We start from the raw sequence: 12,065 nt of genomic DNA on the forward strand, positions 1-12,065 counted from the left end.
TAAAAAAAGAGGGTTTACATAATTATTTGTGGACAATAACCGGTAGGCGGAATTTTTAATTATTGAAAATAATAAATTGTGCATACTGTGAAAACGGTTTGTTAAGATATGATCAAATTTTCAGATTAACTTTTACGTTAACAATAACATTTTAATTTTTTTTTGTATATGTTTTATAAACATTTGATGACATATCTTAAACTATTCCTAACGTACACTTCCCGATCCATAGCGGATTTCCCGCTCGAATTGCTCTGCCTTCAAGGTTCCATCGATGCTTTCACAGTTTTTGTTGAACACACTATAGGCACTCATCTCATTCCGTTTCTTGGGATCCGTTCGGGTATTGAAGTAGATGCCGAAAAGCGCGGAAAACATGAGAAAAACCAATCCGAAACTCAGCTTTATGGCTATCGCATAGAGAGTTATCCAGAAGAGAAGATATACCGCCCAAAGGGTGTATTTGAGACCGTTGTTTTCCCTATGATGATGATCTGTGGATCTGGAGGGCATGGTGTTTTCCTCAGGCAGCAGTTCATTTTCACTGGAGGATGCCACAGCCTCATCATCCTGCGAGTTTTCAGAGGTAACTTCTGCTTTTGCTGGTACCTAAAATAGGTAATTAACAGTAAATATAGAACATATGATTAGATTTCCCTTTGTACCTGTTGTACCTCGATGGTTGTATCTTTGTTAGCTCCAGTGCCCAACATCCAGAATCTACGCAACTTGTCCTTGAAGTTGTCCACAGTTTCCTTTCTTCTCTTTTGAAGGCGATATTGTCGCAGCTGCTCTTGAAAATCAGCCATAAATTGCAGCTAAAATGATTTGGTCAAATTGTAAATAAACTAAACTGGACGTGTCAACAGCATATCGATAGGCAGAAGGCAGAAGCGCTATCGATATATAACAGTTCACTCTCGCTAAGTTAAACCAACCAAATTAAACATATATTAATAAATTTTGACAATTATTATAAACACGAACACCTTTGTTAACATTTATTGGACATTTTCACTATACCATAAGAAATACTGTACTTGGCAAGCAATATGTTCAGGTTTCGATATTTTTTATTACAAAGTAAAGGTATTCTTGCTTTGGCTAACGGTTGAATATAATCAAATGTAAATAATTACCCCTCCTGTCTTATATTGCATTTCTGTACATGTGTTAGCATAGAATTGTTATCATATTGTCCTACAAATTGTATGTTATTTTTATACCCTTGCAGAGGGTATTATAATTTCAGTCAGAAGTTTGCAACGCAGTGAAGGAGACGTTTCCGACCCTATAAAGTATATATATTCTTGATCAGCATCACTAGGAGAGTCGATCTAGCCATGTCCGTCTGTCCGTCTGTCCGTCTGTCCGTCTGTCCGTCTGTCCGTCTGTCCGTCTGTCCGTCCGTTTATATGCAAACTAGTCTCTCAGTTTTAAAGCTATCTGCATGAAACTTTCCCAAAAGTTGTCTTTCTATTGCAGGTAGTATATAAGTCGGAACGAGCCGGATCGGACGACTATAGCATATAGCTCCCATAGGAACAATCGGAAAAATAAATGAAAAAAAATTATAACTTTGCTGTTTTTTAATTTTTTGTTTAGTTCTTCGACATATAGTAATGGTAAAATATTTCCGATTTACGGTTTAAATTTCATCAAAATCGGACGACTATAGCATATAGCTCCCATAGGAACAATCGGAAAAATAAATGAAAAAAAATTATAACTTTGCTGTTTTTTAATTTTTTGTTTAGTTCTTCGAGATGTAGTAATGGTTTAATATTTCAGAATTACGGTTTCAATTTCATCAAAATCGGACGACTATAGCATATAGCTCCCATAGGAACAATCGGAAAAATAAATGAAAAAAATTATAACTTTTCTGTTTTTTAATTTTTTGTTTAGTTCTTCGACATATAGCAATGTTTAATTATTTCAGAATTATGGTATAAATTTTATCAAAATCGGACGTCTATAGCATATAGCTCCCATAGAAATAATAAAAATATATAAAATAACTATCTAATAATTGAGCTGCAAATAATCATAGTTTCAATGTTTTTTTTTAGCACATACTCAAGAAAATCATAATTTAAATGTTTTCAAAAGTATTTAATTAATGCAATAGCTGCAAGGGTATATGAACTTCGGCTTGCCGAAGTTTGCTTTCCTTCTTGTTTCTTTGTAAAAATTAAATAAATTTTATTGTAGCTTAAAAAAACACGTTCCTTAGCATTAAATTATAGGTAAATATATATAAATAGTTTAAAGGCTATATGTAGCAAGCCTTGTCAATAGGGTCGCTTCAAGGTGTCTGGTTAGTCAACAACTATGTCGACATGTGGCTCCTGGATTTATGTCGGTAAGCCCCAAGTGGCATTCCGTTTTCACACATTTAATAATCATAAACATTAGAGGGTAAACAAATAAACATAATATTTTTTGTTAAAAAACTAAAGCTAGTGCAAGTAAGCCTACAGTTGATGTTGATTACATTCATCAACAATTACTGCCCCATAGAGTGTCCCTCTTCAACAAAATAAATGTTTACTTCTAAAAGTGATGGAAATTTTTATTTTACTCATGATAATAATAATAATTGTGTTTTTATTTTTTTTTTTTTTTTTTGAGATATTTTCTTTTAATTAGGTAGATGCAGATAGTTATGTGTCCAAGAGATAACATTTTGAATAGGTGTGAAATACTGTGAATAAAGTTGTATATTATTTTAAATAATCTAAGTGAGTTAATAGAAATATAATTAGTCAATCTTTGGGTACCAGATAATTTGTTAAACAGTGTCATTACAAGCGAATTTATGGCAGCACCTGGAGACGAGTGAAACCAACCTTTGCATTATTTGCTCTAATGAATTGAAAAAACGTAATAAACGCGACAGTTCCGGTGGGTGGGAGGTTTGAGAGGGGCGATCTTCTTTTTAAGACCCTCAGTCGTAGTGAATGAGTGATACACATTTGATAAATAAACATAATATCATCTAGACCCCAATTATCTTTATTGTTCTGTCTGATAACCCAACCTCTATGGGCGTCCTCTATCACTCGAATCAAATTCCGCCACTGCCACTGCTTTTATACGCACCCCAACGCGGGGTCTTCTTCAGTTTTAGTTTGTCGCAGGTTCGGGAATGCCAGAAATCTTAATAGCCAATCTAAAGTATCAAAATGAGTGCGGAATTGGGCCAACAACAAGATGTTGAGTCGAAGCCAACAACGTCCAGAGATCCTAATGCTGGACATGAATATGAGGCAGTGCTTCAACTAATCGGTAGCTCAAATGTTCTTTAAAAACTTGGAATCCCTTATTAAACTGTGTGTTAATTAATTTATCAAAGGCTTCGGTCGCGTACAGTGGATCGTCCTTTTGGCGGCAGGACTACTCCTGATGATGGTCATAAACGAGACCATGGGCATGTCCTATATAACGATTGTGTCCCAGTGTGATTTTGAAATGAATTCCATGGACAAGGCGATCATGAGTGCTGCCAGTTTTATTGGTGAGTAAGCCTTTTCTTTAGCGTTTCGCTTTCTCGTCACAAAAGTTATTGTAAAAACGTTATCTTTCACGTTTAAATGGTCTTTACTTTACGTGAGCTTTAACTACTTTTCAGGCATATTCTGCTCGTCCTACTTTTGGGGCTACCTAAGTGATACTATTGGTCGAAGGCCCATATTGATATACACCACGATCGCCGGCAATGTGTTATCCTTGTGTTCCACAATTATTCCATGCTATGGGCTTTACGTTTTCACCCGCTTTGGCGTTGGATTTTTGTAAGTATTTAATAAGTATTTAATACTCAATTTAAATATACTTCGCTTTGATTTTCATCCATTGCTATTTTAAGTTATTTTAAAAATGAAAAAATTATTTTGTTTTTGTAATATTAGCGGAATAGATTTTATAATAAAAAAATTTAATTTATATTAAAACCATATTAACTTAATATTAATCCTTTTAATCCATTTTAAATCTAACATGTTCTACATTAGCTTAAATATTTTACTTTTTGATTTTTTAATTTAATTTGGAATTAAATAGCTAGATATTTACTATTCCATTTTCTGAACAGTGAAACATTAAACTCAGGATTATACTATGTTTAGCATCAGATAAATTTATTACATTAATTTATGCCAGTGATGTAAGTTTATTCCGAACCAGTCCTAACCCAACTTAGCCGCTTTTTTCCTGGTCCTAAGCATTATAATAAAAAAAACAACTATTGTTTTATCTTTAGATAACATAAGGATTTATTAAAACTAATAGACCTACAAATCTAAACTTCAAGGGATATAAATTTATCCGAACCAGTCCTAACTGAACTAAACCGTTTTTTTTCAGGTCTTAAGCTCTGTAACTATTTTATCTAAAGTATTATCTAAAGATTTAGGTTTAGTAAAACTTGTAGAAGTATGATCCACTTGTATTTCCATACCCAGGTGTACTACATTTTCTAATTTTCTTTTTTGGACAGTATTGCAGGAGCATCATCAACAACCTATGCATATCTTGGCGAGTTCTTTACTCCTCGTCATCGTCCAATCGCCATTAATTATGCCAGTCTTTTCGTGGGAATTTCAACCGTTTATGTTCCTGGTAATTATTATTAGCTTAATTCTTTTAGTATAATTAAGTGTAAGAAATCGCCCATTATAGCTACTGCTTGGTTGATCCTTTCAATGGATTGGAGTGTAAGTGTCACGGAGGACTTTTCATTTCGTCCTTGGCGATTGCTGACAATTTGCTATATGCTGCCTGGAGTCATAGGAACTATCATGTTGTGGACCCTTCCCGAGAGTCCCAAGATCCTAATGTCCTTGCATAAAACTAAAGAGGCTTTTGCAGCTGTCGATTGGATTGCAGTTACGAATTCTGGAAAACACTTGCATGAATTTAAGGTTCATAAACTGAAAACGGAAGCAAATGCAAACGGCGAAAATATATTACTTATATCTAAGTCAGCGTAAGTTTAGCAATATAAATTTTATAATTGTTTAGATAAAATCTAAGCCATTTATTGTAGACTTACCACCGTCAAGAAAATGTGGAAGGAAACATTGCCCCTTCTGAAAAGACCTCATTTAGTTAACTTCGTTATAAGCTGTACAATTATGTGTGGTTTATTTTTCAGGTGAGTAATCATTATTATTATTTTGATTTTAGTTTATCTAAGTAATTTTTTCTAAACAGTTCTTCGGGAATGGGGCTTTGGTATCCAGAAATACAAAATCGTTTGGGTTCGAATGCCGTCGATGATTCAATGACGGTTTGTGAAGTTATTGATGCATCAATTGATCAAATGCAGGCTAATGCAACCAATAAAGTAAGTAGAAATAATCAGAATTAATTAAAGTTATATTTATTATAATCATAGGTTTAAAAACTAATATAATTTTGAGAGCAGATACAGTTTTGAAAACCACACTAGTAGACTATAATTAACTCTCTCTTAAATTACCTTGCAGATTTGCGATGATCATATAAACACCAAGAGTTACATAGACACGATCACCTATGGATCGGCCTTGATTGTGGGCTATATACTGATGGGACTGGTGATAAACACAATTGGTCGAAAGGCCTCAATTTCCATTGGTCTTACGCTGGCCGGAGCCTGTGCAGTGGCCTTGATCTTCATCAAGGACGAGGTGGTCATTGTGGTTTGCTTCTGTTTATATCTGGTACTGCCAGGGCTTTGCGTATCGATCCTGAGTGGTGCCGTCGTTGATCTTGTGCCTACCCACCTGCGCGGAAAAGCCGTCTGCATTTGCCTGATGCTGGGACGAACGGGCAGTGTTTTTGGCAGTAATATCATCGGAGTTCTACTGGAGTCGTATTGCTCTCTTACCTTTGGGGTCTTCTCTGGATTCGTTCTGGGTGAGTACCATCAAATTAAACATTCAAACTAAACATTAAATGATTGTTGAACATTGATAAGATTTTCTAATGTGCTATATGTTTATAATCTCATTACAGTTTGTGCAAGCTTGACGTTACTGTTACCCATTTGAGACTTGCCATTATAGTTTAAGTAATTTAATTTATTTTTAATTTAGAATTTATTACAATAAATATTATAGACAAAAGAAAAAATATTTTTTTTGATCCAATAACATTTTTTAAACTTCCTAAGCAAAGAATATAAGGTAATATGCCTTTTCACATTGTACTATTATATAATGCCTAATCTTTACTCAATTATACGAGTACGAAGTTTATTACTACTATTCTTTGGGCCACTGAAATTAAAGCCAAATGGAGCAGCTTTTTTTTATTACCTTGTTTTTAAAAGAGAGACTGGCACTCCCTCAATAAAACCGGACAAATCAAGCAAACCACACTTTTACAATGGACATTCAATTGTGATATTATTGGAAAATATTTTAAACTTTTGGTATGTAAAGAATATATCAATTCTACTGAGCTCAAGTCAAGGTACCAAGATGAATTGGACTACCCCCATAGTATTTTAAACGTAAACAAAGCATGTTTGGGGTCTCTCTCGACCAGTTTGCATATAAAAGCGAATGCATTAGATCTCTCGGTAAAATGCCTAAAGTGAAACAAAATTGCAAATGTTTTCATCTCAAAACTGGTTTTTGGTTCGGTTCACATGTCGCTCAGTGTTCCAAGGGGTTATTAGAATACAATGCTTAAAGGCAGGTGCTTTACAAATCTTCTGTCCAGTCGAAAAGTATCTTAGGCATGTCAAGATGCACAGTCCACTGGAGAGCAATACTCTCGGTCCCAATGTGTGGGACTATGATATGATATTGGAGAAGATCGGTAAGATATTTCCAAATTACCACTTAATTTAATGATCTTGATATTGGGGACTACTTGTATGTTAGGTTATGGAAAAACGCAGTGGATACTTTTGCTGGTCAGCGGACTATTGACAATCACATCCGTTGCCGCCCAACAAGCTATGAGTATTATTGTGATCGCCTCTCAGTGTGAATTCGAAACCACACAGGCTGAAAAAGGCGTGATGATGGCTGCTAGTGTTACAGGTGAGTCAAGTTTGAGGTCTAAGTGGGGGTTTCACAGCACACAATGGAATATTCTCATATCTCACATATATCAGGCATCTTCTTATCGACCTATATATGGGGATACATCAGCGACGATATCGGACGCCGGAAAGTTCTACTTTATGGTAATTTCGCTAGCAATGCCCTGCAGTTTGTACTAATGTTCGTCACAAGTGTTTGGCTATTTAACATTATAAACCTTCTTGTTGGCATAAGGTGAGTGTAAATAAACCATTGTGGTTACAAAAAAACATACTTATCAACTTTTAGATGTTCACTGATAAAAATACGTAGTAAATTTAGGTATTTCATAATTCTAATCCATTGCGGTTTTAAGTTTTTTAAATACATGAAAATATTACTATTTTTTATACTTAATTTGACAGTTTTTGGTCTAAATTTAAATATCTGAAGGCATTTTAATCTTTAATATAAAGCATTTTAATGAAATAAAATCGATTTTTAATCTTATGTTCTTCGCCCTGATTCAACTATTTTAATATTAAACCTTGCAATTTTAATATGCATTTTATTTCAAATTAATGCTAAATTAAATTTGGAATTAAATAGAAGGATTTTTATTTTTACTATTCCAATTTTCTTATAAGTCTAAAAGGGAACGTTATTTTAACTTTTTAGCCAGCTAAAGTGGATTTTCCAAGTCCATTGCTTTTCTTACACAATTACACAAGATTTAACAATGCCTTTGTTATAATTAATTCAAATTTAAAAACAGTGTCGGTGCAGTGTCAGCAGCACTTTATGCATATTTGAGTGAATTCAATATACCCCGACATCGAGCTGTGGCCATTAATTATTCTACAATGTTTGTTAGTGTTACAGCAATATATGTTCCAGGTATGCAAGACTATTTATAGATTGTACAATATGTAAATTATGTATTGATGTATATTAACCCTTTAAACAATTTAGCAACTGCTTGGCTAGTACTTTCGTCCAACTGGGCAATCACCGTAGGCGATTTTGTGTTTCGACCATGGCGCTTATTGTTGTTAGTTAGTCTGCTGCCAGGACTCATTGGCGGCTTAATATTGCTATATTATCCTGAAAGCCCTAAGTTATTGCTGTCGCAAGATAAGAACAAGGAGGCAATGGAAGCTGTCTCATGGATTAGTAAATTTAACCGAGGAAAGCCAATACATCAGGTCTTAAATTGTGATGAATTCACCCTGAAATCAGAAGATCCTGCTGGCGAAAATTTGTTGGCCGAAAGCCAAGGATGCGGTATTTTATCTAAAATTTGCAAAGCAACAGTTCCACTTTTCCACAAGCCCCATGGGTTTAATTTTATCCTTTGTAATTTGGCTTTATTCGGCATGTTTTTCAGGTAAGCTATATGTGTTTGTTATTGTATTAATATTATGTGAACTGTTTTTATTTTATTTATTTGATAAGTTCAAATGGCATGCAGCTTTGGTTTCCAGAAATTGTTAATCGCTCATCAGGTGCTGAAAATAACTCTTCTACGGTGTGCGAAATACTAAGCGTGCCCATGGAAAGCCCTAATGTGACAGAAACTTTGGTAAATGTTTATAATTTAAAATGTTTTATAATTTAAAATGTATTTTACATTTATAGTTATTTTCGTTTAAGGGCTGCACAGATCATATTTCCAGCAAAACCTATATTGATAACCTGATTGTGGGCTTTGCATTTTTAATTGGATTCTCCATTCAAGGACTGATTCTAAATCCTTTGGGTCGAAAGAATGTGCTTTTGGCTGCCCTCGGACTTGCAGTATTGAGTGGGATTTTACTACATTTTATGGAAAATACCACAGGAGTTCTATTACTCTTTTGCCTTTACATTCTTTTGCCGGGACTTTCAATTTCAATTATGATAGGCGCCATTGTTGATCTGGTTCCAACAAACCTTAGGTAAATAGTAAACCTATTTTATAAATATTATCATTTAATTTAATGACACACTTTTACGACTAGATCAAAGGCAGTCAGCTTTTGCATGTCCTTGGGGCGACTTGGAATAATTGCAGCCACAAATCTTATGGGAGTTATGCTGCAACCTTATTGCAATACAACATTTGCCATGTTTACTTGCACTCTTATTGGTATGTTATTTATACTGTCTTGGATAAAATCTTTTTTAATTATTTTTTATATTTCAGTGTGTATTGTTATCGTTCATTACCTGCCGATTCGAAACTCTGCTTAATTAGTTTCTTCCCTTTCTCTCCAACTGTTCTTCGATTTGTTATGTTCAATGAATAAATTTCTTAAGGAATTGTAATTTTGTTTAATAAATTAGCTACTTTAGATTTTTTACATGAAAATTCAAAATCGTCGACTTTGTAACGGCAATGGTAAATCGTTGTTTTCCTAACATTTTAATGTTAGATCATCGTTTTCCTAACATAGGCAGCGCTGCGACAGAGGGAAAGCAGAGTAGAGATGGGAAAACATCGATAAGACCGATGATTTGATGACATCGATGTTGGCATCGATGTTTCTCCACCTCTATTTGCAAGTTCTCAACGTACTTATCCAATTTAACCAGAAAGTCAAGAAAGGATTATGGCGCCTCCGGCTGCGCGGGCTCGCTACATAGCCAACAAGGCGGACAACCAGATTCTCTCGAAGAAGCCCCCAAAACGACTGGGCCTGAATGGCAACAACAAAACGAAGGAAGGTGGTGCTCCACCGGCCGGCAACAACAAAAAGGAAAAAGATGCCAAGAAGCGGTAGGTTGGAGTCTATTTCGTCTTGGATACCAACTTACTCCTGCTCCCCACAGCAAGCAATCCGCGAGTGGTGGCCAGGAGAAGGGCCAACCCAGTGCCCATCCCATTATGCCCAGCGTGCAGACCGCCTTCAAGACTTTCGTGAGTGCCCGATTATGTAGCGCCATTTGGGCGTACATAGCCGACTGCGATGAGACCTTCAACTACTGGGAACCGCTGCACTACATCATCAATGGCCATGGACTGCAGACGTGGGAATATAGCCCACAGTTTGGCCTGCGATCGTATACCTACCTACTGCTGCAGGGTGTGCCCGGCTACTTTTACCAGAAGATGTTCAATCCCAGCCCCATTCTCATATTCTACATGGTGCGATGTATGTTGGGTTTTGGCTGTGCTTTGATGGAGCGATATATGTACAAGTAAGTCCAGCTGGAGGAGCAGCAATACCTCTCAGAATGGTTGATAACCCAATCTGCCTTACAGGTCCATTTGCCAGGAGTTTGGCATACACATTGGACGCCTCTGGCTGATCTTCCAACTCTTCAGTGTGGGCATGTTTGTGTCCAGCACAGCTCTACTGCCCTCCTCCTTTTCCATGTACTTAAGCTGTGCTGCCTTGGCCGCCTGGTGGCAGAAAAACTATTGCTTTGCCATATTCCTCACAGCAATATCAGCTCTACTAGGTTGGCCATTTGCAGCTCTAATTGGCATTCCGTTTGTGCTGGAGATGCTGCTAAGACAGCGAGATTGGCGAACCTTTGTCCAGTGGACACTGATTTCGGGCGCCACCATTGGCATTCCCATGATTGCCATTGACACGAGCTATTTTGGCAAGCTGACATTTGCTCCTCTGAACATTGTATGGTACAATGTGTTCACCAGTCATGGACCCAACATCTTTGGCACCGAGCCACTGAGCTACTACATCATCAATGGATTCCTCAACTTTAATATTATATGGGTAAGTGGAAACTCTTATATTCTAGGAGCTCTTTTAACACATAGTTTATCCATCAGCTCCTGGCATTACAACTACCCATCATGTTGGTCATGGATTATCTGATTGTGCCGGCCAAGTCGAAGTCTACGCTGAATTTCCCCCACTACATCTCGCTGGCTCCGCTTTATTTGTGGCTCCTGGTCTTTTTTGCCCAACCGCACAAGGAGGAGCGCTTTCTGTTTCCCGTTTACCCACTAATCTCCCTTTGTGGAGCCATCACCGTGGATGTGTATCAGCGCATATTCTTTCGCCTCAAGTCTCTGGTGTTCAAGATCAAGGCGGGAGTTCATTATCTGGACCACAGCATGTTCATTGCCATACTGGTGATGGTGACCAGCACTTTGCTGGGGCTTTCTCGGGTATTTGCCCTGTACAGGAACTACCATGCGCCTATGGATTTGATGCTGGAGCTGAACCAGTTTAAGGCGACGCCGCAATACAACCCGGATTTGATATACAACGTGTGCATAGGCAAGGACTGGCATCGCTATCCCGGCAGCTTTTTTTTCCCGGCCAGGAATTTCCGCTTGCGCTTCCTGAAATCCGAGTTTCGCGGCATGCTACCCGCCTACTATGTGAGTGGCCCCAATGCCACCCAGGTGATGCATCCGTACTTCAACGATCTCAACCAGGAGAATGAGCACATGTACTTCGACTACGACAGTTGCGATTTCCTGGTCGACTTCGATGAGGGCAAGTACACGCCCTTGGAGCCGAACTACTCGAAGCGATCCAAGGAGTGGTCGGTGATGAAGAGCCTGCCCTTCCTCATTCCGGAGAAGTCGCACAAGGTGCTGCGCGCCTTTTATGTGCCATTCCTGACCGACAATCACATTCAGTATGGAGACTTTAACCTGCTCAAGCGAAAGACGAAACGCAACGGCAGGTAAAGGCAGGCCCAGATATAAGGAGTCTGGAGTCATACCGTTTGAACAGCATTTTATCCTTAGCAGATGGGGTGGCTGATTTGTTTTTAATATTAAATTTTAAATTATTGAGTAATTCCAAGCATGTTTGCTAAATTAAACTATAGCTTTAATATCACGTTCATATTGAAGCCATAGTATTTTGCCACCCCAGCTAGCCTTTCTGTATTTGTTTTAATCCTCTCTATCCGACACTGAAATGTAAATTCCTACTATTTGTTTAATCCTAGTTATTTTTGTTTTGTCCATGCCAAAGTTGTGAAGATCACCAGAGAATCGATGTAGAACTTAAGCCTCATCAATATATAAACAACGAGATTCGTAAGCAAAACTCTTTGCATGGAAGGGGCCAACAC

At 37.2% G+C, this 12,065-nt stretch overlaps 4 protein-coding genes across 6 annotated transcripts; 3 read left to right on the top strand and 1 right to left on the bottom strand.

Moving 5' to 3' along the window:
- Positions 1-28: 28 nt before the first annotated feature.
- On the bottom strand, positions 29-885 carry LOC128259096 (SAYSvFN domain-containing protein 1). 2 transcript variants are annotated; one of them, XM_052991265.1, is made up of 2 exons: positions 675-885; positions 29-609 (listed from the first exon to the last, which is right to left on the bottom strand). In XM_052991265.1, exons 1-2 carry the CDS (start codon positions 807-809, stop codon positions 208-210), a joined length of 537 nt encoding a protein of 178 aa, XP_052847225.1. In that variant the 5' UTR covers positions 810-885; the 3' UTR covers positions 29-207. The 2 variants fall into 2 exon arrangements, with proteins under 2 accessions (XP_052847225.1, XP_052847215.1); XM_052991255.1 differs by having other exon boundaries at positions 666-885.
- A 2,229-nt stretch (positions 886-3,114) lies between these two features.
- LOC128258797 (synaptic vesicle glycoprotein 2B) lies at positions 3,115-6,114 on the top strand. Its single transcript, XM_052990682.1, has 9 exons — positions 3,115-3,291; positions 3,359-3,520; positions 3,635-3,797; positions 4,502-4,623; positions 4,684-4,990; positions 5,051-5,158; positions 5,218-5,350; positions 5,493-5,904; positions 6,004-6,114. The coding sequence occupies exons 1-9, from the start codon at positions 3,189-3,191 to the stop codon at positions 6,036-6,038; spliced, it is 1,545 nt and encodes a 514-aa protein (XP_052846642.1). The 5' UTR covers positions 3,115-3,188; the 3' UTR covers positions 6,039-6,114.
- Positions 6,115-6,660: 546 nt separating this feature from the next.
- On the top strand, positions 6,661-9,363 carry LOC128258739 (synaptic vesicle glycoprotein 2C). 2 transcript variants are annotated; one of them, XM_052990590.1, is made up of 9 exons: positions 6,661-6,813; positions 6,879-7,040; positions 7,115-7,277; positions 7,798-7,919; positions 7,995-8,409; positions 8,478-8,604; positions 8,661-8,959; positions 9,023-9,150; positions 9,208-9,363. In XM_052990590.1, exons 1-9 carry the CDS (start codon positions 6,741-6,743, stop codon positions 9,252-9,254), a joined length of 1,536 nt encoding a protein of 511 aa, XP_052846550.1. In that variant the 5' UTR covers positions 6,661-6,740; the 3' UTR covers positions 9,255-9,363. The 2 variants fall into 2 exon arrangements, with proteins under 2 accessions (XP_052846550.1, XP_052846561.1); XM_052990601.1 differs by having other exon boundaries at positions 8,676-8,959.
- Positions 9,364-9,526: 163 nt separating this feature from the next.
- On the top strand, positions 9,527-12,040 carry LOC128258732 (alpha-1,2-mannosyltransferase ALG9). The gene is made up of 4 exons (XM_052990578.1): positions 9,527-9,780; positions 9,834-10,202; positions 10,267-10,744; positions 10,801-12,040. Exons 1-4 carry the CDS (start codon positions 9,614-9,616, stop codon positions 11,671-11,673), a joined length of 1,887 nt encoding a protein of 628 aa, XP_052846538.1. The 5' UTR covers positions 9,527-9,613; the 3' UTR covers positions 11,674-12,040.
- The last annotated feature ends 25 nt before the right edge of the window (positions 12,041-12,065 follow it).

This window comes from Drosophila gunungcola, chromosome 3R (genome assembly GCF_025200985.1).
Source record: "Drosophila gunungcola strain Sukarami chromosome 3R, Dgunungcola_SK_2, whole genome shotgun sequence".
Taxonomy (NCBI): domain Eukaryota; kingdom Metazoa; phylum Arthropoda; class Insecta; order Diptera; family Drosophilidae; genus Drosophila; species Drosophila gunungcola.

Coding starts and splice junctions, on each gene's coding strand:
- LOC128259096 (XM_052991255.1), bottom strand. CDS start 809: ATGGCTGATTTTCAAGAGCAGCTGCGACAATATCGCCTTCAAAAGAGA. Junction 610..665: donor CAACCATCGAGGTACAACAG/GTACAAAGGGAA, acceptor TACCTATTTTAG/GTACCAGCAAAAGCAGAAGT.
- LOC128258797 (XM_052990682.1), top strand. CDS start 3,189: ATGAGTGCGGAATTGGGCCAACAACAAGATGTTGAGTCGAAGCCAACA. Junction 3,292..3,358: donor GGCAGTGCTTCAACTAATCG/GTAGCTCAAATG, acceptor AATTTATCAAAG/GCTTCGGTCGCGTACAGTGG. Junction 5,159..5,217: donor ATGTGTGGTTTATTTTTCAG/GTGAGTAATCAT, acceptor TTTTCTAAACAG/TTCTTCGGGAATGGGGCTTT.
- LOC128258739 (XM_052990590.1), top strand. CDS start 6,741: ATGCACAGTCCACTGGAGAGCAATACTCTCGGTCCCAATGTGTGGGAC. Junction 7,920..7,994: donor TACAGCAATATATGTTCCAG/GTATGCAAGACT, acceptor TAAACAATTTAG/CAACTGCTTGGCTAGTACTT. Junction 9,151..9,207: donor GTTTACTTGCACTCTTATTG/GTATGTTATTTA, acceptor TTTATATTTCAG/TGTGTATTGTTATCGTTCAT.
- LOC128258732 (XM_052990578.1), top strand. CDS start 9,614: ATGGCGCCTCCGGCTGCGCGGGCTCGCTACATAGCCAACAAGGCGGAC. Junction 9,781..9,833: donor GAAAAAGATGCCAAGAAGCG/GTAGGTTGGAGT, acceptor TGCTCCCCACAG/CAAGCAATCCGCGAGTGGTG. Junction 10,203..10,266: donor ATGGAGCGATATATGTACAA/GTAAGTCCAGCT, acceptor TCTGCCTTACAG/GTCCATTTGCCAGGAGTTTG.